This window comes from Panthera leo, chromosome B3 (genome assembly GCF_018350215.1).
Source record: "Panthera leo isolate Ple1 chromosome B3, P.leo_Ple1_pat1.1, whole genome shotgun sequence".
NCBI lineage: Eukaryota > Metazoa > Chordata > Mammalia > Carnivora > Felidae > Panthera > Panthera leo.
In genome coordinates, this window is record NC_056684.1 from 80136861 (window position 1) to 80164508 (window position 27648).

The 27648-nt window shown below is 36.3% G+C and overlaps 2 protein-coding genes across 2 annotated transcripts in view; one reads left to right on the plus strand and one right to left on the minus strand.

Annotated features, from left to right (window-relative positions):
* Nucleotides 1–27648, plus strand: part of SCFD1 (sec1 family domain containing 1) — a 114949-nt gene that overhangs the window by 14292 nt on the left and 73009 nt on the right. The window contains exons 7-10 of the mRNA XM_042942902.1: nucleotides 3955–4044; nucleotides 6806–6861; nucleotides 7804–7889; nucleotides 9988–10087. Of these exons, the coding sequence (XP_042798836.1) occupies nucleotides 3955–4044; nucleotides 6806–6861; nucleotides 7804–7889; nucleotides 9988–10087 (332 nt within the window). The remainder of the gene's footprint in view (nucleotides 1–3954; nucleotides 4045–6805; nucleotides 6862–7803; nucleotides 7890–9987; nucleotides 10088–27648) is intronic.
* On the minus strand, nucleotides 18303–19402 carry APOOL (apolipoprotein O like). Its single transcript, XM_042942903.1, is given in 2 exon segments — nucleotides 18303–18778; nucleotides 18781–19402. Coding segments are annotated over 2 exon segments (813 nt in total). The 5' UTR covers nucleotides 19394–19402; the 3' UTR covers nucleotides 18303–18578.

The window sequence follows — 27648 nt, forward strand, 5'->3', positions numbered from 1 at the left end:
CTGAATTTTGTCACATATAACAACATGTACTAGACGTGTTTTGCAAGCCCAATGAAGCACCAAACCTCTGACTTTTTAGGTACCTACCCCACAGCAGCTTACATGAATGGTTTATTCATGACAAGTAAGACAGTATTTTAGTAGTAGGATTCAATGAGTCTTCTACTGCTTTGACTCTTGGACAAGAACAAGTTACTCTGCTTCTCTGTGCTTTAGTTTTCCTCATCTGTAAAGTGGGAATAATAATACTATCTACCTCACAGAGTTTTTGTGGGAATTAAATGGATTAGTGTGTGTAAAATGCCTAGAAAAGTTTCTGGCACATAATAAGTATTCACAAAAGGTTGGCTAAGGCGTCAACAGCTACTATAGCACTATTAAGGAATGAAGTATAGGTGCCATTTTCAAATACAGGTTGTTAGACTCCCTTGATTTTTATACCTTGTTTATTCACCAGTAGATTGAATATTTGTATTTGATCAAATGCTATCTAACCATCTCTGGAGTTTGCATTCCCACTTTTGGTAAACAGACCATTCCTGGATGTAGATTAAAACTAACAGGCCACACATGCATAGAAACACACAACCACACAACACCCATACCACATTTTATTGTCTGTGTTGCTTTTTCTGTGTGTGGAACACTTAACATGAGTTCTACTTCTTTAACCTTTTTAAGTATACAATACAGTATTGTTTACTATAGATAGTGTTGTATAGCAGATCTCTAAAACTTACTCATCTTGCCTACCTAAAACTTATATTTCCATTGATTATTTACATGGAATATTTTAAAGGAAACTCAGACTATAGGAGATAATGATTAGCCAGTTTATTGAAATAACCAATAATTTTGCTCCTTTAGGATTGAGATGTTTGTGGCTAAAATTTCAGCGGTTCTTAAGTGGAGAGTATGTCCATCTAACAGGACATTTGGAAACATATAAGGGTGTTTTTGATTGTCACATTTAGCTGGACTCTACTAGCATTCATTGAGCAGGGACTAAGGATGCTAGATGTTCTGCAGTGTGTAAATGATGCTCATAACTGAAAACTATCTGCTCAAAATGTCAGTGGTACCCTATTATGAAATACTGGACCAGATGTTAAGTTCCCTGAGAGAAGAGAACATCAATTTTTTATTTTTACTGAGCTCTGTAGCATGCTTTCTTGGTGAAATTAAACAACATCCCTGAAAGGTATAAGTGTTTGGTGAATTACCCACGTCATAGATTTTTGACAGTAGTTGTTACTTATATAAATCTATTTACAATTAACTGAGTTGTAAATTAATTAGCTGTTTAAGAGGCACCAGGGTGGCTCAGTTGGTTAAGTGACCGACTTCATCTCAGGTCATGATCTCACGGTTGGTGAATTTGAGCCCTGCGTCGGGCTCTGTGCTGACAGCTCAGAGCCTGGAGCCTGCTTCAGATTCTGTGTCTCCCCTGTCTCTACCCCTCCCCTGCTCACACTCTGTGTCTCTCTGTCTTTCATGTTGAAAGCCCAGTTTTCCTTCAGCTAACTTTAAGCTAAACTTACCAATTTTTAGATTATTTGTAAATCTGGTTATATAAAAACAAAGCACCTTGTGCTTACTTCAGCAACACATAGACTAACATTAGAACCATACAGAGATTGATGTGGCCCCTGTGCAAGGATAATATGCACATTCATGAAGTGTTCCATTAAAACAAAGCAAAACAAACAAAAAAACTAACCAAGCACCTTAACTTTTTTGATCAGTTAACTCAGATTAAACAGACTAGATTCTAATCAGTCCCAATGAACAAGCTTAGTCCGCATACTTGGTTTGCTGAATTCCCTTAAACAGTTTAAATTGCATTTATAAATTTAGTATTTTCTTTAAATACTTTAAAAATGAGACCAGGCAAATTTATAAATCTAATATTTAAAGAATTTGTAAAAATAATTAAATTTATAGTGAGCCTAAATTCATTACACCTTCACATACTTATAAATGTAATTAATTTTTTTTATATCTTAAAGAATCATAAGTCTGAAATTATTAAGAATTAACTTAAGAATTAAATTTAAAGTACAAGTTTAATTTTAAAGCATAATTACATGGTTAATTGTCTAGATTCTCAATAGTATATTTATAATATTAATAGATAGTTCTATAAGCACTTTACAGTACAGGTTCATTTACTTCTCAGAGTAACTTTGTGAAGTAGGTATTATTCCCATTTTCTGAATGAAGTAACCAAGGCACTGATATTCAGTAACTTGATAAGAAAATGGCAGAACCAGGTTACTAAACCGAGGCACTCAATCCAGAGACAGTGCTCTTAACCATTTGGTAATTATGTGCCAAATCCTCTCAGACATTGCAAGTGCTTTAAGTGATCATGTTAAACAGATTATCCCAAACAAATATGTTGATATCATGGCTTTTATTAATATCATCTACTTTTCATGAATTGGGAATTTATCCAATAAAGGAAGCAGATTTATCTTCTCAAAGTCAGCTACTATCTCAAACCAGGTTGTTACCATGAATGAGTTGAGGTCATTGATGGGCATTTTTTTTTTGACTCTTCGAGTCAGTTCTCATTTAGAGGTGTGAGACCAGGTCATAGGACCTAAGGGCTGAAGGCTTCCATTTGGATTTTACCTGTACCAGTGATTGACAGAATGAGTTGAGTATTTCTCCGGATTGGTGTAGCTTGAATTTACATAATTTACATTGTATCTTTTGTCCATTTCTGTCATATGATTGAATGAATGAATGGCAGTCTGCAACATTAGCACATTCCCTCATCCAGATTCTGTATTGCCTGGTTGAATTCTTTATTATTTTTATGTTCTCTGCATGGTTCATATTTTCTTTAAATATTTCAGTATATCCAGTTGGATTCTGCTTTCCTCTCATGATAATCATAAGTTGTATTGAGTTTTATATTTGTTTTCACATTTGGGATGTTGGGAAATTAAAAATATTTTATAGATAATATTTTTAGTCCAGTCTCTCTCTTAAAAATATTTACTGAGCATCTACTTGTCAGATAATGGGCGAAGGTATTGTGTGAGATGGAAGATGAATAAGGTAAGGTCTTTGTCTAGCATAGTCTTCACAGCAGTGTGTTTTTTTTTTGTTTTGTTTTTTTAATGTAGCCCTAAGAATCTTCTGAGGTGCTTGTCAAAATTGGAGATTTCGGGTGCTTGGGTGGCTCAGTTGGTTAAGCATCTGACTTCAGCTCAGGTCATGATCTCACAGGGTTCATGAGTTTGATTCCATGTCAGGCTCTCTGCTCTCAGCACAGAGCCTGCTTCAGATCCTCTGTCCCCCTCTCTCTCTGTGCCTCCCCGTCCCTCCCACTGTCCCCACCCCCATCTCTCTCTCTCTCAAAAATAAGTAAACATTAAAAAAAAATGGCAGATTTCTTAGAATTATCAGAATCTATTGAATTGAATCCCTGAGGAAAAGGGCTGAGAAACTTGAATTTTTAATAGCTTCCAGAGAAACTTTCTCTTCTTTCATATTTCTAGAGTGATTCTTAAACCCACTGAAGTTAAGAAACCACTTAGGTACAGTGTAATGTGTCAGAAAAGAAATTCATGTAACTTAATATAATACAAAGAAAATTATATGTGACACTGGTCTTGCAATAATTGATTTGCATTGTCCTTTTCTGGCAGTAGTTGGGTAATGAGATCAATAGTTTCTGGAAGCCATCTAATGTTTGTGAATAAAATTATGGAATATGATTTTTTTTATTTTCTGGCAAAAATTTTGTATACTTTATGTGGTAGATTTTTTTCTTAATACTACTCTGATATTGAGGTATTGTGTTTTTTTTGAGATAGTATAATTTTTAATGGATACTCATTCACTTAAAAGTTTAATACATAAAAAGTTTTACTTGTTTAAGTATTACCAATGTTATCAAGGCATAAATTTTGGTACTTTTTTCCCCATTTGTTACTTTAGCCATTAATAGGCCAGATATCACAGATACAGAAATGGAAACTGTTATGGACACTATTGTTGACAGCCTCTTCTGCTTTTTTGTTACACTGGGTAAGTTTTCAAATCTTTCTGGTTATTTCTTCAAAATAAATTACTTGACAACTCATTTTCATCTGTTACAAGATCCTCTTGTCTGGATCTCTGTAGGCTCTCTCTCCAGAATTGGGATAAAACATACATACTGTACTATACAGAACCATAATTTTTCTAATAATTTGATGTACTTAATTCCTCTTGAGTTAGCATTTCATAGCTCTATTGGGTTGTTTCCTTAGATGTCTTTGGTAATTATAATTTTCTACATTTGAATGGTTTGATGGTGACTTAAACTATGTGCCTGCTAATTTTCTTTTAATATTCCATTAGGAAAAATTTCAGATATACTTTTAAGTAGAAAGATAAGTGTAACTATTAAGGTACACTCAGAAGGTTCCAGAAAACACTAAATTTACATATAATATTAATCTACTATACTCTCAGAATTTTAAACATTTCTTTGGTATGTCTAAATTTACTTAACAGCTATTTTGCATTCAGTACCTAATGTGTCATTTTATGCTTTAATATTACTAATAGATGTGTTTAGAAACCTTCAAATTGTGGGGCACCTGGCTCAGTCGGTTGAATGACCAACTCGGTTTCAGCTCAGGTCATGATCCCAGGGTTGTGGGATCCAGCCCCATGTTGGGCTCCATGCTGAGTGTGGAGCCTGCTTAAGATTCATTTCCTCTCTCTCTCTCTCTCTCTCTTCCCCCCCCCCTTCGCCTCCTTCCTTCCTCCTCTCCTCCTTCCTTCCTCCTCTCCCTCCCCCCCTGCTCCTCTCCCCTGCTCGAATTCTCTCCCTCTAAAAATAAAGTTTTTTTTAAAAATAAATAAGTATCTAAAAAAAGAAACCTTCTAATTGCAATTTTAATTTTGTAGATGCTGAAAACCTTAACAGTTAAAATGATCACACTGGAAAGTTTCTCCATTTCACAAATGAGAAAATTAAGCAAAAAACAGATACTGTGAATAGTTAAAGATATAGACAAGTTTGAGGAGAATTTGCATGCAAATTTTGGGGTCCCTCCTTTTAGGGATTTTCTCCTATAATTTCCAGCCCTGAACTCCAGTCTTTGATTCCTTAGCTCATTAAGTCTTCTGTTTTCTGCCGAGCTCTTTCTCTTCTGTGCCTTGCAAACTGGAAAGTAACTTCAGAAGGAAAGCTGGTTAACAGCGTATCTCATTTTTCAAATCTAGCTGTTCTTTCAAGAGTTTTACATTCCTCCACTTTCTGCCTGCTTTTGAGTACCTTCAGTACCTTCAAGTGGAGTTGTTACTGTTGTAAACAAAGCACATGTATATATAACTTTCAGTCATTAAACAGACATAATTAACCTTCCTATTTGCCATCCTACACATTGTCCATAATTGTGCTGAATGCTAAGGTTTTCGTGGATGTAAGATTGTTTTACCTTGATGATCGTTGTATTTTCATGATAAAGGTAGATTGAAAAAGAGCAGTATAAAGACCACTGAAGTATTAGAGCTACCTTTATTATATACAGTGTTAGAAAGTGATTTTTGCAAAAGAGAAATTGAAATTCCTGCCAGTCTGATATAGGAGGATGTCAATAAGAAGCTGTTAAATGAAAAAAAGCAAATTTAAGAACAGGATGTATAATACCTATTTTTGTTTTTTGTACTCTTCATAAATGCACTTAATAAGACTATATGGGGCACCTGGGTGACTTAGTCGGTTAAGCGTCCAACTTCAGCTCAGGTCACGATCTCGTTGTCCATGAGTTCGAGCCCCGCGTCGGGCTCTGGGCTGATGGCTTAGAGCCTGGAGCCTGCTTCGATTCTGTGTCTCCCTCTCTCTCTGCCCCTTCCCCGTTCATGCTCTGTCTCTCTCTGTCTCAAAAATAAATAAACGTTAAAAAAAAAAAAATTAAAAATAAAAGACTATATGTAGAAAATAACCTGAAGACATCCATGTCTAATTCTTAGTGGGGATTCTTTATGGTGCTGGAGTGAAGAGGGTTAACTTTATATATTTCTAATATTATTTGAATTTTTTATAACAGGCATATATAATTTGCCCTTAGAAGAAAAGAGCTTTAAAAATTTTGCTAATATTCTACATTTTTACTTTTCCAGTTGACTGAACGTGCTTTGTATAGAATCTAAAATGCAGCAATTTCAGCATATAAAGATTACGGTGTTATCAGTTTTCTGAGATTTTCAGTGCAATTGGATTATTTTTTTATTTTTTTTATAACTTTAGGATTTCAACCTTTGATAAAACTTGGAGTAATAAAGAGAGAAGTTAAGAGGTCTAATAGAGTTGATTCAATAATGAACTGAGGCCTTTGAGGAGCTTTTCATGTTACGTGAAGAATATGTTATCTTTAATTTTTTTTTTTTAGACTGTAATACTTCATTGTTAAATTGTAAAATAAAGAATAATAATAACAAACCACTAAATTAACTAAGCTCTTTTCACTCTTTTCCTTTAAGTCAAATTAAAGTGAATCCTGTGAACAAACTCTTTGAACCTGTCTGTAGGAAGTCATATATTGATTTAGTTAATTCATTGAAAAAAATCTCTGATTGCACCGATTGGCCAATGCTATATAAAAAAAATAGTCTTTTTTTTTGACTCCCTGATGTTTCTTTTTTTTTAAACCTTGCTTTTACTCTTGAGATAATAAATCTTCTTATTTTTGTAGCCTGAAATTGTATATACTTCTATTTTTGATGCTTAGGTGTTTTATAAGTATCCATTTTAATTATTAAGAGCTGAAATCATTGCTAACTGTTGTTACAATAGGTGCTGTTCCTATAATCAGATGTTCAAGAGGAACAGCAGCGGAAATGGTAGCAGTGGTGAGTTCATGCAGATATCCATTGGCAATAAATAATAATGTATCAGTTGTTTTCCATAAGTACCTCAAGTGTTTTTGTTAATATTATATGATTACTATGGGTTATATACTAAATACCAAAAGCAAGTATTTTTATTTTTTAACATTGGAATTCCACAAAAAATAAAAAGTAATCATTGTGTACTTGACATGGATAAAAATGATTTTCTCTGATGTGCTGTTCCAGCTTTTTCTTGTTTACTAAAACGTATATTCGTCTTTCCACTTTGTGTCTACAAGTAGTATTTTACACAAATTTGATCCCCCAAATCATTTTATATTTAACTTCATTTAGCAAATGTATATTGACATAACCATTTTTAAAATGAAGTTCATTTTGCTATTTTACTATATTGTAGTAAATTGAGCATTCAAAAATTTGCTTTAAAAATTAAAAAATAAGATTTAGAGAAGTTACAAAACGAATGAAAAGGAAACAAGGTAAGTGGTATTGAAAGATGGAAGATACACTAACCTTTTTTAGTTTTCTTAGCCAAAGTGAATCATTGATTGATGGAGGGCTGCTTTCTTTCACATATCCCGTCTCTATTCTGGAACCTCTTGTGGCATCACTCTGTGGACACATTCCTTATACAAAGAGTCATGACTGGGGAAAGACGGTGGCTCATTGCAAATTGTTGCTGTACCTAAAGTAAAAATAGTGAATGAATAGTGATTGGAAGTCAAATCAGGCCTGAGTCACAGTAGAAAAGGCATTGTTCTTTTTAAGTTCAAGTTATGATAATATTGAATAAAGAAGCTAAAATATTTAGATTTTAGAATTGCTGTTTTGTAAAGAAATTCCAAGTTTCTTAATTATGAAACTAAGAACATATTATGATTTTCCTGAACAAAATTCTGTGAAATTGTTTTTTAAAAGTTATTATCAAATTTGATTTTTCAGAAACTAGATAAGAAACTTCGAGAAAATCTCAGAGATGCAAGAAACAGTCTTTTTACAGGTGACACACTTGGAGCTGGCCAATTCAGGTATTATGTTAGTTAATATAGGACTTGAAAAGAAATTTATAGATTTATAGCATTTTTTGGGTTGTTTTCTTATGTTATAAAATACCCTTTTACTTGTAATTGAAATTTGTTTCTTTTTAATGAGGTAATCACTGTCACGGTTTTGACTCAGATTGTTCTTGTAATACAAGTGGAATATTTTATTCAGTTTATGTTCTATTGTTAGCATTTTGTCTTTTGCATTTTTGTCATCTGTAGGGGAAATTTTTCTGTTTATATGGCTTTGAAGGTCAGAAGCCATTTTATACCGATTATCATTAAGCCTGTTGGTAATAACATTAAAAATAAGTGAAAAACTTGTGATGCTTTTGTATGTTTTGAGCTATCAACTGGTTTCTGTTTTTACCTTGAAATATTTGTTTATTAAAATCAATGGGCAATATTGGTGTAAAGAAGTAGATAAACCCACACAGATGGCTGAGAATTATTTCAAGGGGAATAGACAATATTTTGGAAAATTAATTCCTACCCCCACTTTTAGGTGAATTAATAAATAAAGCCTGTGAAAATAAACTGATACTTAGTATAATACCTTCTAGGAATGATAATTCTATGGTAAATTTCCATAGACTTCAAGTTAATTTAGATGGATCCTACGGTCTTATGTACTATTTCTATAATTTGCAGTTTATACTAGCATTGTGTTTCAATTGTTTGTTCACCTGTCTTGGCTCCTACATTATTTTAAAATCTTCTGTGATTTCATTGTTGGGTTTAAATATTCTTCAAAATGTTTTTCATTAAAGAGAGCAGAAATGTGAAATTCTCAGCTAATTTTTTTTTTCAACAGAAGGAACTACTATAGCATATTTTACTTAACAGTTCCCTTCTTACAGTGCTCTCATAAAAGCCTTAGAAACCAATATAAAGGCACTTTTTTATTTGGATAATTTCTAAAAACTTATTTATAATAATATTAATAATAAATAATTTATAACATAGTGGTCATTTTTAATTTGTTGGATGCATTTCTAAATTATTTTAATTAGGAGTCAGTAGCCTTACTGACTGTTGTTAAATACATTTGAATCCAGTTGTAGGTTAATGATTCTCCATAAGAATTTGGCAATGTCTGGAGACCTGTTTGGCTTTGACACCTGGGTAAATGCTACTGGAATCTAGTGGGCTACATTATAGGATGCCGCTGAACATCCTACAGTGCACAGAATAAGCCCCAAATCTCACTAGTGCTGAATTAAGAAACTGCCACAGGCAGTCCTTCCTTGCCTTTCACCTAGCTCTGGAGTAATAAATGATAGTAGGTGGTAACTTTGCCACTCCTACTTATTTATTGCAGAGTTTTATGATCAGTGCAGTACATTTATAATCAGTACAGTGTAATGAGTTACTCAAATGGTCAAAGGTCTCTAGCAGAAAAAAACGTGCATAATTAATATAATCAGATAACAGTATCTTGTAAAATTGATGTATACTCTTGATACAGTAGTGCCAAATTGGCAACCAGATGACTTTGTGCCTCACTTTGCTTTAAGTCTGCTTCACATCAATAATATATGAAGTATCTGGTAGGTGAATATAATATAATTAGGTACCATTGTGGCTTAATGCTTTTAGTTTTATATCTTATAATGGGATAGGGTTTCATAAGGTTCTTCTCTAGAGTCTGCTGTTTTGAATTTGTGTTTACAGAAAAAAAGTTGTAATTTGTTATTTGAAACTGTCGAACATTAGTGTACATTTATAAGATCCTACTCTGTCTTCTAATTTTCCCAGAAACTGACAATAGCTTTTCCTTTTTTCCAGAAATGTGAAATATAAATCTGAGTAGAAGCAACTTATTCTTACTTTGATAACTATACAATTATTCTGTAAAAGTACTTGTATAGTTTTTATCCTTTAAGACAATTCCCTGAGACTTAATAATCTAGCATTATACACAGGTTCTAAGTAGTCCAAAGCATAGAGCAAACTATTATGGAATGCTAGTATTAGCATACTTATTGTTCATATCAGAATGGTATATACTGAAAGGTATTAGAAAAATGGAGATGTATATACTGTTACCAGGAGTTATATAATTTTTTAAATATATTTACAGCTTCCAAAGGCCTTTATTAGTCCTTGTTGACAGAAACATAGATTTGGCAACTCCTTTACACCATACTTGGACATATCAAGCCTTGGTGCATGATGTACTGGTAAGAGGCTAAATATACTACTTTTTACTAAAATGTAGTAACATTCATTGGTCCTTTTAATTTAAAATTAACGTCATGGCTACCAAAACACAGATGAGAAGGATGGAGGTGAGAAATATGAAAGAAAAAGTGATGGGATTTGGTATCACTGGATGTGGATGATGGAGAATAGTGAAGCATTGAATTTATGATCTTTAAAGTGTAAGATTAATCATTTATATTGTTGCCAGTGATGGAAAGAAAAGGAATGGAGAAAATGAGTGACTTTTAAAAAAGTTTTCATACAAGTTTTTTCATTTTTTTTTCCCATACTGAGAAAGTAAATAAATAATATGTTTCTCTCTGGGGAGGAAAGCCATAATTTCTCCCTTTTTCCTGGGAATCAGGTAGCCTCATTTTATGGTAAAAAGAAATAGTAATTTTTATATTACACCACATGTTTTCTGAAGTAATTCCATATATTTAAAATCATGTTTGAAACAAAAATCTGTATTTATATGCATACATATATTCATGTATTAAATAGTGTGTATGGCATGTAATATACACAGATAAATAAAAGAGCCCCAGCCTTCAAAGGCACTGGGCAGAAAATATGTACACAAATAATTTCTGTACAAGGCATAATGTAATAAAGCCAGAATAGTCCCCATTTGATAGAAAAATTTAGACCCAAAGTTAAAGAATTTGAACCTAAATCATTTGCTCTGCAAAGACTAGCACTCTAATTTACTAATTTCTGGCCCAGGCCTCTAGGGATTATAGTATATAATAATATCGTTATTGCAAAGAGTTCCTGAAATGTCATATAGAAAAGAAATGAAAAACATGACAATAGATGGTTTTTTGTTTGGTTTGTTTCTTTAAAACCCATATTCTAGCTATAAGGTTTATTTAAATAAAGTTTTTATTTATTTTGAGGGAGAGAAGGAGAGGGAATCCCAAGCAGGCTCCGCACTATCAGTGCAGAGCCCTACACAGAGCTTGATCTCTAGGACCATGAGATCATGACCTGAGCTGAGATCAAGAGTCAGACACTTAACCAACTGAGCAACCCAGGTGCCCCTCCTGGGGTCTTGTGTTGTTTTAGACTCTAGGATGAGTGTTGATGTAATAGTAGGCAACTCTGATTCAGTATAGAGGGCAAGAAGAATCAAAGGGACTACTGAATTAAACCCTGAGTAAGGGAACATGGAAGCTAGTTTTAGGAGGTCATGTAAGAGGCTGAAGAAGAATTCAACCACTACTGGAGGGCCTACTCTCTGACAAAATATTTGGGAAAAGATCTAAAGGAGGTAAGGTAGTGAATTAATATCTATATGGGAGAATAGCATTCTAGGCAGAATGATGCCTAGCATGTTTAAAAGATAACAAGGGGGGCGCCTGGGTGGCTCAGTCGGTTGGGCGTCCGACTTCGGCTCAGGTCACGATCTCGCAGTCTGTGAGTTCGAGCCCCGCGTTGGGCTCTGTGCTGACAGCTCAGAGCCTGGAGCCTGTTTCAGATTCTATGTCTCCCTCTTCCTATGACCCTCCCCTGTTCATGCTCTCTCTCTCTCTGTCTCAAAAATAAATAAATGTTAAAAAAAAAAAATTTTTAAAGATAACAAGGTAGCCAAGATGACCAGAGCAAAGTAAGGCAGGGGGAAAATAGCAAGAGATGAAGTTAAATAGGATATGGGAAACCATGTAGCATAGGACATTATAGGCTATTGTAGGGATACTGACTTTCAATTTGAGGGAAATGGGGAGCCACATGCAGTTTTGAGTAAAGGGTGACATCTGATAAACATTTTAAGAGTATCACTCTAGCTGCTGTGTTGAAAACACTTTCTTTGGGGGGCATACGAAGAGTCAAGAGACCAGTAGGAAGCTATTGCAGTTATCTTAGCAAGAGATAATGATGGCCTACAACAGGATGGAAATGGTAAGGGTTATGACAATCTTTGGAATGTAGAGCATAGGATTTGCTGATGAATTGGATGTGGGATCTAAGAGAAAGAGAGAAGTCAAAGATAAGTCCAGAGTATTGCTTTTGCAAATGGACAGATGTTATTTATTGAGATAGGAGAGACATGGCAGGAGAAATTTTGGGGCGAAGATCACATGTTGAGTTTTAGACATGTTAAATGTGAGATGCCTGTTAAAGTATTCAAGCATAGATATCAAATAAATGTATGAGTGTGGAGTTCAAGAAGAACATCTGGTCTAGAGAAATAAATTTTGGAATAGTCCATATATAGATTTAAAGCCAAGAGATAAAAGGAGATAACTAAGGGGGTGAATATAGATAGAAGAATCCAAGAACTGAACTCTGAGGTGTTTTTCAACATTTAGAGGTCAAGGTGAAGAATAGGAACTAACAGTATAATGTAGCAAGAACCAACCAGAAGTGAGAGATGAAAACTAGATTTGTGGTGTTTTGGAAGGCAGTGAATTCACTGTTTTCAGAGAGGAGGCAGGAATCAACTTAGACAAATGCTCAGGACTAAGAAGTCACCAATGTGTGTGGTAACATCAAGGTTATTACTAACTGTGGTAAAAGCAGCTTCCATAGTGTAGGGGCAGAACACTGAAGTAGGTTTAAGAGAGATTGAAAGAAGAGACAGAATGAATAGAGACAAACTGAAAGAGTTTTTGCTGTTTAGGAGAATTGAGAAAAGTGGTGGTTGCTGCAAGGGTGAGGTAAAAAACAATTTTTAAATGAGAAAAATTATAATTTTTTAAAATTATATTAAATATTATACATTAAAATTTATAAAATTATAAATTAAAATTTTTTAATGAGAAAAATGCCTCTGTAGGTGGCATTAATGGTCAGCATGAGTATAGACCAGGATTTTTCAACCTTGGCATTGACATTTTGGACCCAATAATTTTTTGTTGTGGAGGGCTGCCCTGTGCATTGTGGGATGTTGAGCAGCATCCTTGGCCTTTACTGTCTAGATGTCAGTAGCACTTTCTCAGTTGTGACAACCAAAATGTCTACACACAGTGCCATACCCAGACTATGAAGAGGTGCAAAACTGCCTCTGAGTGAGAACTGCTGTTATAGACTAATAGCAGGAATTTCAGAGGTGGAGTTGTTTTAGGGAAGAGAACAAGTGAAGAATCTGGGAGTAGCAAGGAAGACCACTGTCTCAGTCCTGGGTCCAACCAGTTGGAGTTCAGTGAGAGCAAGAAAGTACAGTGGAAGTTTCGAGTAGATGTTCAGAAAAGGAGATTTGGCTGTTGAATGAGTAGGAGTTCCAGAGGGTATGAGAGAATGGTTTCAGGAATTGGTTAAAAGTGAGAGATGGGATCTGAGGGAGGTAGTATAGGGAGCCATACAGAGATGGGCATGATGAGATAGTTTTGATTATCTTAGATTTGGTTGGTGGGTTCCTGGCTTTTGGGTGGGAGCTAAGGGTGGTATAGGTTAGGAGTCATGTCTTCATTCTTGCTGGTTGTATGTGGAGGCTGTATAGAACATTAAGATACTGCTATTTTTTCTAATGAAAGTAATTGATGCTTTGAGCACAGGAGTTAAGGTATATATACAAGTAATTGCACTGTGAAGAAATATGCTTTTATTCCCCTTTGTTGGAAGAGAAAGTTGGGAAACATAACTTAGAGCAGAGCTTTCCTCAAGCCAGATAATGCTTATACTGGTCTTTGAGGTTTTCAGTGTTGTTGAGTGAAATGAGAATAGAAAGGGCTGTGAATATTAATTTTTTTGTGTGTGCATTACCTTTTATTACCCTTGTATTTTTGTGAGGTATATAATGCAGTAATATTTATTTCCTGTTCTTTGGAGTTAAAATAATCCTTTTAAAAATACAAGGTGCTAAAAATAGATGGTAGAGGGTTTGTTTGGTTGGTTGGTTTTGCTCTCATCTTCAGTTCACACAATTAAAAGTTGGCAATCTTGTGTCCGTAAAAATTCAGTTCAAAAAAATATTTTTTAAAATGTTTATTTTTGAGAGAGAACACGAGCCTGAGGAGAGGAGGGGCAGAGAGAGGGGACAGAGGATCTGAAGTGGGCTCTCTGCTCACAGCAAAAAGCCTGATGTGGGACTTGAACTTATGAACGGTGAGATCATGAGCTGAGCCAAAGTCAGATGCTCAGTCGACCACGCGACCCAGGTGTCCCTCAAAAAAATATTTGTAAGTGCCTGTTCCATGCTAGTCACTGGGATATGTGGTAAACAAAGCAGATGTTACCCCCTGATTGCATGGAGGTTGGAGTAATGGATTCCTGTGGACATTTGGGTTATTGTTGGTTTTAGTTTTTGTTACAAATAATAGAACACATCTCTAGTTAACTTCCTTAGGCTAGGTTCTCAGATTCCATATTACCTTTAAACAGTCTTTTCTCAGCATTATTATCAGAACATTTAGGTCTTACGAAAATAGTTTCCTTAAAGAGATTGGTTAAGATAAACTATGCAAATTACACTGACTTAATCCTGTTCATTAATTTTATTTTTTAACTTAATATTTTTTTAATTAAAAAAAAATTTAATTCCAGTACAGTTAACATACAGTGTTAGGGTTTCAGGTGTATAAAGTGATTCAGCAATTCTGTATATAACTCACTGCTTGTTAAGATAAGTGTACCCTTAATCCCCTTCACTTATTTAACCCATCCCCCCTCACCTACCTCTGTTCTGGTTACCGTCTCTTTGTTCGCTATAGTCCAGAGTCTCTTTGGTTTGTCTCTTTTATTTCCTTAGTTCATTTGTTTTGTTTCTTAAATTCCACAGATGAGTGAAATCATATGAAATCATATGTGTTTGAATGCATTCTATCTCTGACATATTTCACTTAGCATTATGCTCCCTAGATCCATCCATATTGTTGGAGATGCAAGATTTCATTGTTTTTTTATGTTTGTATAATGCTCCATTGTGTGTATATACCATATCTTCTTTATCTGTTCATCTTTTGGCAGACAGCAGGTTCTTTCCATAACTTGACTATTGTAAATAATGCTGCAGTAAACATAGCATTGCATATATCCTTTCGAATTAGTGTTTTCATATTCTTTGGTTAAGTACCCATTTGTCCAATTACTGGATCATATGGTAGTTCCTGTTCATTAATTTTAATGCAGTTTCTAAATGTGAAAAAACTATAACTGTGATATCATAAATTATGTCATTTTTTTTTAGTTAAAACTACTGCTTTTGAGGTGTCCTTGAAATTTTTAACATTCTTAATAATTATTCCCTTTACCTCCACAAGATGGAGTAAAAGTTCTAGATAGGAAGGGTAACCTAAAATTGGAGCTTGCTTTTTATATTAAAAATCTTTGCCTGAAAATCTGGAACACTGATAGTATTTATATATCTAGACCTTGGAAACAACTGAAAAATTCACACAGCTTCCTTGTGTGCCAGAAAGAGTGTGGTCATTTACCATGGGAAATACACTCTTCTAGTGAAAACCTTACAGTGCCCCTTTCCTTTTACTGGGATATAAGAAGTACGATTAATAATTAGTCATGATTCCTTTTTATTATACCCTGGTTGTGGGAAGGGTAGATTTGATTATTCATCTGCAATGAATAGTTACCATTGGGCAAAGGGGGATGGGCATTATTTCATCTTAGTATCTTGTTCTTTACTTGGGCTTTGTTTTTTCATATCTCAGGTGCCCTTTTTGTGTCTTTGGCCCTCTGCTACTGACTTTTATTATTTGAAACATTAAACCACAATTTATGCTAATATGTAAAGGGTTTTTTTTTCCAATTGAAGAAAGGAAGTGGTTTCTAAATAAGTACTTTTAAAAGATTATTAGAAAAGCATTTTAGAAGCACTCCTTTTTTATTTTTATTTTTTTATTATTTTTTACTGTATTTTTATTTTTTATTTTTTTAATATGAAATTTATTGTCAAATTGGTTTCCACACAACACCCAGTGCTGATCCCAACAGGTGCCCTCCTTAATGCCCATCACCCACTTTCCCCTCCCTCCCACCCCCCATCAACCCTCAGTTGATTCTCAGTTTTTAAGAGTCTCTTATGGTTTGCCTCCTTCCCTTTCTGTAACTTTTTTTTTTTTTCCTTTCCCCTCCGCCATGGTCTTCTGTTAAGTTTCTCAGGATCCATATAAGAGTGAAAACATATGATATCTGTCTTTCTCTGTATGACTTATTTCACTTTGCATAACACTCTCCAGTTCCATCCATGTTGCTACAAAAGGCCATATTTCATTCTTTCTCATTGCCAAGTAGTATTCCATTGCATATATAAACCACATCTTCTTTGTATTCGTCAGTTGATGGACATTTAGGCTCTTTCCATAATTTGGCTCTTGTTGAAAGTGCTGCTATAAACATTGGGGTACAAGGGCCCCTATGCATCAGCACTCCTGTATCCCTTGGGTAAATTCCTAGCAGTGCTATTGCTGGGTCATCAGGTAGATCTATTTTTAATTTTTTGAGGAACCTCCACACTGTTTTCCAGAGCGGCTGCACCAGTGTGCATTCCCACCAACAGTGCAAGAGGGTTCCCATTTCTTGACACCCTCGCCAGCATCTGTAGTCTCCTGATTTGTTCATTTTAGCCACTCTGACTGGCATGAGGTGATATCTGAGTGTGGTTTTGATTTGTATTTCCCTGATGACGTTGAACATCTTTTCATGTGCCTGTTGGCCCTCTGAGTGCCTTCTTTAGAAAAGTGTCTATTCATGTCTTCTGCCCATTTCTTCACTGGATTATTTGTTTTTTGGGTGTGGAGTTTGGTGAGTTCTTTATAGATTTTGGATACTAGCCCTTTGTCCAGTATGTCATTTGCAAATATCTTTTCCCATTCCGTTGGTTGCCTTTAGTTCTGTTGATTGTTTCCTTTACAGTACAGAAGCTTTTTACCTTCCTGAGGTCCCAATAGTTCATTTTTGCTTTTAAGTCCCTTGCCTTTGGAGATGTGTCAAATTGCTGCGGCTGAGGTCAGAGAGGTTTTTTTCCTGCTTTCTTCTGTAGGTTTTGATGCTTTCCTGTGTCACATTCAGGTCCTTCATCCATTTTGAGTTTATTTTTGTGAATGGTGTAAGAAAGTGGTCTAGTTTAATTTTTCTGCATGTTGCTGCCCATTCTCCCAGCACCATTTGTTAAAGTGATTGTCTTTTTTTCCATTGGATACTCTTTCCTGCTTTGTCAAAGGTTAGTTGGCCCTACATTTGTGGCTCCAATTCTGGAGTCTCTATTCCATTGGTCTATGTGTCTGTTTCTGTGCCAATACCATGCTGTCTTGATGAATACAGCTTTGTAGTAGAGGCTAAAGTCTGGGATTGTGATGCCTCCCACTTCGGTCTTCTTCAATATTACTTTGGCTATTCTGAGTCTTCTATGATTCCATACAAATTTTAGGATTGCTTGTTCTAGCTTCGAGAAGAATGCTGGTGCAATTTTGATTGGGATTGCATTGAATGTGTAGATTGCTTTGGGTAGTACTGACATTTTAACAATATTTATTCTTCCAATCCACGAGCACGGAATGTTTTTTCATTTCTTTGTATCTTCTTCAATTTCCTTCATAAGCTTTCTATAGTTTTCAGCATACAGATCTTTTACATCTTTTGGTTAGGTTTATTCCTAGGTGTTTTATGCGTCTTGGTGCAGTTGTGAATGGGATCAGTTTCTTTATTTGTCTTTCTTTTGCTTCATTGTTAGCGTATAAGAATGCAACTGATTTCTGTACATTAATTTTGTATCCTGCGATTTTGCTGAATTCATGTATCAGTTCTAGCAGATTTTTGGTGGTCTATCGGGTTTTCCATGTGTAGTATCATGTCATCTCCAAAAAGTGAAAGCTTGACTTCATCTTTGCCAATTTTAATGCCTTTGATTTCCTTTTGTTGTCTGATTGCTGATGCTAGAACTTCCAATACTGTGTTAAACAACAGCGGTGAGAGTGGACATCCCTGTCGTGTTCCTGATCTCAGGGGGAAAGCTCTCAGGTTTTCCCCATTGAGGATGATATTAGCTGTGGGCTTTTCATAAATGGATTTATGGTGTTTAAGTATGTTCTTTCTGTCCCAACTTTCTTGAAGGTTTTTATTTCAGCTCTGGGAAATGAAAAAGTGGGGAACACATCCTTCTACCCAACATTCTAATTTAGCTGACATTAGTTTCAAAAAGGTAAAGCAAATATGTATGTGTATCTATGTAAATATTTTTGTGCCCACATACATATTTGCTCAGATTTTAGTCTCATCATTGTTTATATGTTTAGTCTATTTTTGGTTTTTTTTATAAACACCGCTAAAAATCATTAAATGCATCCCAGTACTTCCAATTCTGCCTCTTCGTCAGTCATTTAATATTGTTTGAATTGAATTCAGTTTGTGTTTTAATGACTTTTGTGATTAGTCAAACTGTACATTACATTAGAAGATGTAAGGGAAAAACTTGGTTTAGGTTATATTCTATGTATCACAGTTACCCTTTACATGATTTTTTCATCATTATTTTCAACTTCACACATCTTGTAGTTCTCTATGCAAACTATTTCAGCTTCTAGTACTGTACATATCTATGTCTTCTGGATGGGACTGCCCATGATCCATGAGCTTGGGGTCAGGCATAAACTGTGTAGCACCTGAGGTAGATTCTGATTTTGTCTTTGTTTCAAAGATGAGTTCTGTTGGCAAAGGCACTGAAAGTTTCAGGTTGTGAGTTTTTGCGGATATTTCTATTTCACCAGAGTTTTCTTAGTTTTTTCTTTAGGTTTAGGGAGTGATTCTTTTTTGTTGTTTTTTGTCCACAATGATTTAACTGCTTCATAAATTTGCTGGTTTGTAGTGTATGCCTTTTTCCCAGTTACCTTGGCAGTTATTACTGACTGAACTGGGTAGCAAACAGTTGCTACAGTGGCCAGTCCCAGAGGATAAGCAATTTTCTTAAACCTAGAACCTTTTCTTCCTGAAAACAAGCCTGCTAATCCTGAAACTGTAATCACTCCAGTTTTTGGAAGAAAATCTCTAGGTGGATTCTTCAAATAGACATAAGCATCTTTTCCAAATTGTACTGTATCCATTATCCCATTTTTCACAAAGACATAAACACCCTTGCACCAGCCAATATAATGACCAGTTGTTTTGCAGATGGATGCAAAGCCTATTTGTAAATGACAAGGCTGCTCTTTGACATATTTAGACTGCAGAGGTGGGGTGGCATATATGGAGAGCTGCTCTGGTTTTACTAGCTGCTTTTTCAATTCTTCTTCTTTGGCTGCATGTACACTTACAGATGCACATATCAGACCTGCAGGTATGGTTGTCAGTTTTCCCATCGTAACAGCCGCCATATCTGTGACCTTCTCCATGTAAGTTTTCATATGGTGGGCAGAGAGGGACCAAACAGTTCGACTGTCTCTCGAGGGTTTTTATTAAGAAAAGATGCTGAATTTTGTCAAATGCTTTTCTGCATGAGTTGACAGGATTATATGGTTCTTATCTTTTCTTTTATTAATGTGATGTATCACATTGATTGATTTACAAATATTGAACCAGCCCTGCAGCCCAGGAATGAATCCCACTTGATCATGGTGATTAATTCATTTTATATGCTGTTGAATTAGATTTGTTAGTATCTTGTTGAGAATTTTTGCATCCATATTCATCATGGATATTGGCCTGTAGTTCCCTTTTTTTGCTGGGTCTCTGTCTGGGTTGGGAATCAAAGGAATGCTGGCTTCATAGAATGAGTCTGGAAGTTTTCCTTCCCTTTCTATTTTTTGGAACAGCTTAAGAAGGAAAGATTTTATCTCTGCTTTAAATGTCTGGTAGAATTCCCCAGGGAAGCCATCTGGTCCTAGACTCTTATTTGTTGGGAGATTTTTGATAACTGATTGAATTTCTTCGCTGGTTATGGGTCTGTTCAAGTTTTCTATTTCTCCCGGTTTGAGTTTTGGAAGTGTGTGGGTGCTTCTTCCAGGTTGTCCAGTTTGTTGGCGTATAAGTTTTTATAGTATTCCCTGGTAATTGCTTGTATTTCTGAGGGATTGGTTGCAATAATTCCATTTTTATTCATGATTTTATCTATTTGGGTTCTCTCCCTTTTCTTTTTTGAGAAGCCTGGCTACAGGTTTATCCATTTTGTTTATTTTTTCAAAATTAACTCTTGGTTTCATTGATCTGCTGTACTATTTTTTTAGATTCTATATTATTTATTTCTGCTCTGATCTTTATTATTTCTCTTCTTCTCCTGGGTTTGGAGTGTCTTTGCTGTTCTGCTTCTGTTTCCTTTAGGTGTGCTATTAGATTTTGTATTTGGTATTTTTATTGTTTCTTGAGATAGGCCTGGATTGCAATGTATTTTCCTCTCAGGACTGCCTTTGCTGCATCCCAAAGCGTTTGGATTGTTGTATTTTCATTTTCATTTGTTTCCATGTATTTTTTAATTTCTTCTCTAATTGCCTGGTTGACCCATTCATTCTTTAGTAGGGTGTTCTTTAACCTCCATGCTTTTGGAGGTTTTCCAGACTTTTTCCTGTGGTTGATTTCAAGTTTCATAGCATTGTGGTCTGAAAGTGTGCATGGTATGATCTCAATTCTTTTATACTTATGAAGGGCTGTTTTGTGACCCAGTATGTGATCTATCTTGGAGAATGTTCCATGTGCACTCGAGAAGAACGTATATTCTGTTGCTTTGGGATGCAGAGTTCTAATATATCTGTCAAGTCCATCTGATCCAATATATCATTCAGGGTTCTTGTTTCTTTATTGATCCTGTGTCTAGATGATCTATGCATTGTTGTAAGTGGAGTATTAAAGTCCCCTGCAATTACCACATTCTTATCAGTAAGGTTGCTTATGTTTGTGATTGTTTTATATATTTGGTGGCTCCCATATTTGGTGCATAGACATTTATAATTGTTAGTTCTTCCTGATGGATAGACCCTGTAATTATTATATAATACCCTTCTTCATCTCTTGTTACAGCCTTTAATTTAAAGTCTAGTTTGTCTGATATAAGTATGGCTACTCCAGTTTTCTTTTGAGTTCCAGTAACATGATAGATAGTTCTCCATCCCCTCACGTTCAATCTGAAGGTGTCCTCAGGTCTAAAATGAGTCTCTTGTAGACAGCAAATAGATGGGTCTTGTTTTTTTATCCATTCTGATACCCTGTGTCTTTTGGTTGGAGCATTTAGTCCATTTACAAAAATAGGTTTTAGAGTCATTGGGATATCTGTAAGCTTTTATACTTGTAGTAGTGTCTCTGGTACTTTGTGGTCCTTGCAGCATTTCACTCACAAAGTCCCCCTTAGCATCTCTTATAGGGCTGATTTAGTGGTGATGAATTCCTTCAGTTTTTGCTTGTTTGGGAAGACCTTTATCTCTCCTTCTATTCTAAATGACAGACTTGCTGGATAAAGGATTCTCAGCTGCATATTTTTTCTGTTCATCACATTGAAGATTTCTGCCATTCCTTTCTGGCCTGCCAAGTTTCAGTAGATAGGTCTATGGCTACTGTTATGGGTCTACCTGCTATGGCTGCCTCCATTTTATTTTGCACCTTATAGCATTTTTTAATTCATCATGACTATTTTTTAGTCCCTTGATCTCTGTAGCAATAGATTCTATGCTGTCCTCTATGCTTTTTTCAAGCCCAGCAATTAATTTTATGACTATTATTCTAAATCCTTGTTCTGTTATATTGCTTAAATTGGTTTTGATCAATTCATTAGCTGTCACTACTTCCTGGAGTTTCTTTTGAGGAGAATTCTTCCGTTTCGTCATTTTGGCTAGTTTTCTGTCTCTTACGTGTTTTAAAAGCTTGTGTGCTCTGCTCCTGTGAGCACCGCTGTATTAAAGGAGGGTCATATGCTGTCCAGGGCCTGGCCCTTCAGGACGTGTTTTTTGGGGGATTGTTACTTGCTCTCTGTTTTTGTGACTTTGGTTATTTTATTATCCTACTCGTAGTAATATTTTGTACCCTCCACGAGGTGTGGTTTGATTTGTTCCTTGGAGTAGCCCTGTAAAGGAAAACAGGTAGACAAACAGGAGACAAAAACACACAAACACACAAATTACACAAACAAATAAACAAAAACCTAAAGACTAAAAACAAAAAACCCAAAAACAACAACTACAAGTTAAGAAGAGGGTGGAGGCGGTGCTGATGGAAGAGCATACACAAAGAAAGAAATGACAGTAGTGGGGGGAAGGGGGGGTAGGGGGCGGGGAGAAAAAATAAACATTGATTAGGCAGAGAGACTAAAAGGCTTAATCCAGAGAGAGAAAGGAAAATAAAGAAGGAGGTGGGGAAAACGAAATGAAAATCAAATTACCCAGAGAAACTATATGACTTGATTATTCCAGAGAGAGAGAGAGAGAGGAGTGTAAAGAAGGAGGTGTAGAACATGAATCAAGACAATGGATTAAATATGCCTGTTGAGACAGACCAATAACCAGAGTAACCAGCCTAGGGGAGGGAAGAGATAAGAAGGAGAAATGGGAGGTGGGGGGTGGAGAATATATTTATATATCCAGAACTGACCTAGAGTTAATCTGGGTCAGTGCTGCAGTGCTTGTAGGTAGTAGCTGTCCACAGGGTCTGTGCCACTCTGGTGGATGTAAAGTTACCCAGTACCAGGGGGCGTGGTTTGGCGTTTTCTGGACCCACCTCCATTATGGGCCAAGGGAGTGATCCCTGAGGCCCTGCCTTGGAGTAGTGGTGGGTGGGAATGGTGATCTCCCAGTGTCTTCTCCACGGAGCCAGACCTGGTGGACTCCGTTGGAGTCGTCCGCACTGTGCTGCGGGTGCAGACGGGGGCGGTCCTTCTGGCTCCACCAACTCCCATGACCCTGCACTTGGCTGGGATTCAGAGTCCTGCTCCATGAGCTCTGGCGTTGGGGAAGCGCATCTCAATGTGGCGTTACGTGGTCCGGCTGGCTTTGTCTGTGCTGCCACACTACAGGGAGGACCGACTTCTCCTATTGAGGATTGAGAGCCGATGCCCTTACTGTGAGCCCCTGGGTGGCGGACGCAGGCAGGCCTTGTCTTTTCCCACAGCACTCCAGGGAAACGGCCACCTTATTCTCCTGCAGACTGCACCCTCGGCCCTGCCACCATGCCTGGGGGTAGTGGACGCAGGCAGGTTCTGTGCTATCACGCAGCCTTCCAGGGAGGGAACCACTTTCGCCAGCTGTGGACTGAGCCTCTGACCTACAACCGCACCTAGGCCTGGCTCCCTCCTCCCCAGGGAGGAGCACAAACAGGGAGCCGGCCCCAGTCTGAAGAAAGCCCTGCAGTTAGAGATCAGATCCCTCTCAGTCTCAGTGCAAGGTCTTTCTCCTGTCCAGCTCTGGTCCTGCACTTCCAGAGCCACTCTTTCTCTTCCCTTTGTCTTTCCACAGAAGAGGGTTCCTCCCCTCCGTGTCCACGCGGCCTTTTTTTATCTCCCCCAGTTCGAAATTACCCACCTATCTTTTTTCCAGCTTTCCCATTTTCTTCCTAGTAGATTCAGTCTCTTTTCCTCCCAGGCTCTGGTGTTCAAGGTCCTTTGGCTTCTACACTTGTTTGTTTGAGAGACACAGGACGTATGGATCCCCCTACTTGGCCATGTTGGCCCCCTCAATTCAAAGCACTCCTGTTTTTTAAAGATGTGTGATTACAGTATATTGGATCCTAAGTGTAGTTCAAAGTTTTATGCTTTGAAGATTGATGCTCTGTTGATCCTGTAGTCTTTATTAACACAAAACCCCTTGGACAACACTGTATTGGACTAGTTTGAGGCGTTTGCCCAGAAGTCAAGTATGATGTAAACTTCTACTCCCTTAATCTAAGCTGTTCATAGGAAGCTCCTAATAAAAGTGTGTAGACTACATAAAAGCCAAGAAAACATCCTTGACTTCATTTTTTAAAATGGTATTGTTTCATTGTATTTCCATATTCATTGCTATTTCTGAGCTTGAATTAAAATTTTATTTAAGGGAGGGGCTCCTGGGTGGCTCAGTTGGTTAAGCGTCTCATTCTTTTTTTAGTGCTCTGACTTTATTTATTTATTTTGAAAGAGGGAAAGCGCATGTGCTAGCAGGGGAGGGGCAGAGACAGAGGGAGAGAGAGAATCCCAAGCAGCCTCCATGCTGTCAGTGCAGAACTCAACATGGGGCTTGATCTCACAAACAATGAGATCATGACCTGAGCCAAAGCCAAGAGTTAGATGCTTAACTGACTGAGTCACCCAGATGCACCCCAAACATCTAAGTCTTGATTTCAGCTCAGGTTATGATCTCACAGTTGGTGAATTCAGGTCCCACATTGAGCTCCGTGCCATCAGTGTGGAGCCTGCTTAGGATTCTTTCTCTAGCCCTCCCTCTCTGCCCCTTCCATGCTCTCTCTTCTCTCTCAAAATAAATAAATAAACTTAAAAAATGTTTATTTAAGGGAAAGAAGAGTATATGTTACTTGCCATATACTAATCTAGCATTAGGTTGCTACCATTTTTTCCCCCTTATATCCCACTTGCTTAGTATGTAGGATTTTGAGATTTTTATCTATGTTTATGATGCAGCATTGTATAGAGATTTTCTTTTTAAATTAAATGATTCTTAGAAGTATTCCAAGTTAGATTTTTCCTTCCTTTTTTCTTAATGTCTTCACATATTTTTCTTTTCTCTTCCTCCTTTTATCATTGACCAAAGTTCAGGGTTTCTAAAACAGTGCTTTCTCAAAGAAATAAAGTGTGCACTACAGATGTAATTTTAGATTTTCCCATAGCCACATTAAAAACATAAAAAGGAACAGATGAAATTTAATATATTTTATATAACTCTATAAATCAAATTATTAGCATTTTAACACATCACTTTAAAACTAATTCTTTTATATTCTCTTTATATATTAAGTCTTAAAAATTTGGTGTATGTTGTACTTACATCACATCTCAATTCTGACTAGTCACTTTCCAGATAATCAGTGGCCACATGTGACCAGTATCAACTGTATTGGACATCCTGTTTCTAAATCATTACGTCTCAAGTTCTTTGCTAGTTTAGAGAATGAATAAATTGGAAATGTTTGCATATAGTCAGCAGTGTATCTGTAGGGGCTTTTTTAGCCCATGATTCCTAGAGTAATAAGGAATTTTGCTTTAATAAGAATGAACTAGCTTATCAGAGTGTCACTGACATTGCTGAATCTGTACAGAATACCTTGGCATCTGAATTAGGATATGTTAGGTAGTGCTGTTCAATATAAAAGAACCCTTGAACCTCCATGTATTAAAATAACATATCTATATTCACAGTATTCTTTGTTTCTTGTCCAGTGTGGATGGGCAAGGAGGAACTCTTGTTTTTCATAATCACTCCCAAATTAAGGGTGATGAGGCCCCATCTCAACACGTATTTTCACAATCACTGTGGCAAGGGGCAAAAAATTGCAGGTTGTATTCATCGTTACAGATAAAATTTTAAGATTTTTTTTTTACGCAATATTTCATATAAAAAGACAAAGTTACAGAATGCTGTAATGAACCTCCATTTGCATCACTCAGTTTCCCAGGCAATATGCATCTTATCTCAGGCATTATATAATCTATGCATAAATACTACAGCATTTATCTTTAAAGAAGGACCATAATTTTATTATAATACCTAACAAAATTAACAATTATTCTTTGGTAGTATCTCATATTATCTCTGTATTCAGCATTTCCTAATTGTTTCAAAGACGCATCTTTACAATTGGTTTGTTCAAACAGGGATCCAAACAGTATCTGTACATTGCATTGGTTGATATATCTTTAAGTTTCTCAATTTATAGTAATTCCTCTGTTTCCATTCCTTTTTTATTGCTGTTTTTTGGTTGAAGGAATAGGAATTGTTTTCTAAAGAATTTCCTACATTTCTGTGTTTGGTTGATTGTATTCTTGTGGGACACAATTTGACATGGTTCTCTATCCCCAGTATTTTCTGTAAAATGATCTAGACACTTGATTAGATTTGTCTCAATTCTTTGACAAAATAAAAGTTACTTTTATTTTACTTTGCTGTTTTCTCATGTGAATATAAATCTTAGCTCTGCATAAATGGGTGTCACCTATTTCATCAAAATGTAATTTTGTTAACATTAGCTCTTTTTGGGTCTACTGGTCTACTTTAACTTGTAAAAGGAAACCAATACTGCTGAAGACTTACCCATGTTTTTAGCACTTCTCAATGTTATTTTTTTATAACCCGTGATTGGGGACACCATTGTCCAGTCTTCTAAGTCAAGAAAGTATGAATATTAGAGGGAACAGTTTCTACTCTGCCTGTTAAAACTAATTCTGTTGTCTTGTATTTGTGTATAAATATTCAGTTTCTTTAATATGACTAAGTACAGCACTGAATGTTCTAATTTCCCAATTTTCAAGACCAAAATTTTTCTTATTTGCCTGGCTGTTAATGCAAACAATGGAAGTGTTCTTGCCATTATTATGTTATTTCTCAAAACACAGTTGCAGGGTATGGTCTAATGTACTAGACTCTGTATTGTTGACCTACTTTTATCAAGAGGAAATTAAGTTAGAGTGACTAAAATTAACAACTCAGGAAGCAACAGATGTTGGTGAAGATGAGGAGAAAGGGGGACCCTTTTGTACTGCTGGTGGGAATGCTAACTGTTGCAGCCACTCTAGAAAACAGTATGGAGATTCCCCTAAAAATTAAAAATAGAACCACCCTATGACCTGGCAGTTGCACTACTAGGTATTTATCCAAAGGATGCAAAAATGCTAATTCAAAGGGGCACATGCATCACGATGTTTATAGCAGCACTATTGACAACACCCAAATTATACACACATACACACACACAATGGAATATTTCTCAGCAGTCAAAAAGAATGAAATCTTGCCATTTGCAGCAACATGGATGGAACTAGAGTGTATTATGCTCAGTGAAAGAAGTCAGTCACAGAGAGACAAACATGATTTCACTCATACGTGGAATTTAAGATGCAAAACAGACGAACATAAGGGAAGGGAAACAAAAATAATACAAAAACAGAGGGAGACAAACCAGAAGAGACTCTTAAATACAGAGAACAATCTGAAGGTTTCTAGAGGGGTGTTCAGTGGGGGGATGGGCCAAATGGGTGATGGGCGTTAAGGAACTCACTTGGGATGAACACTGGGTGCTGTATGTAAGTGATGAATCACTAAATTCTACTCTTAAAATCATTATTACACTGTTACCTAACTTGGATTTAAATTTAGAAAAATAATAAAAGAGGAGATTAAGTTACAATCAGTATTTAATCTGCTAAGACCTAGAAGTTTAATTATTAATTAAAAACTTCTAGGGGTGCCTGGGTGGTTCAGCAGTTAAGCATCTGACTTGGGCTCAGGTCACGATATCACAGTTCCCAGGTTCAAGCCCCATGTCAGGCTCTGTGCTAACAGCCCAGAGCCTGGATCCTGCTTTGGATTCTGTATCTCTCTCTCTCTCTCTCTCTCTCTCTCTCTCTCTCTGCCCCTCCCCTGCTGGGCAGGGGTGCTCTGTCTCTGGGGGGCTCTGGTGTGCGCACGCTCGCTCGCTCTCTCTCTCTCTCTCAAAAATAAATAAATATTAAAAAACCCTTCTATCT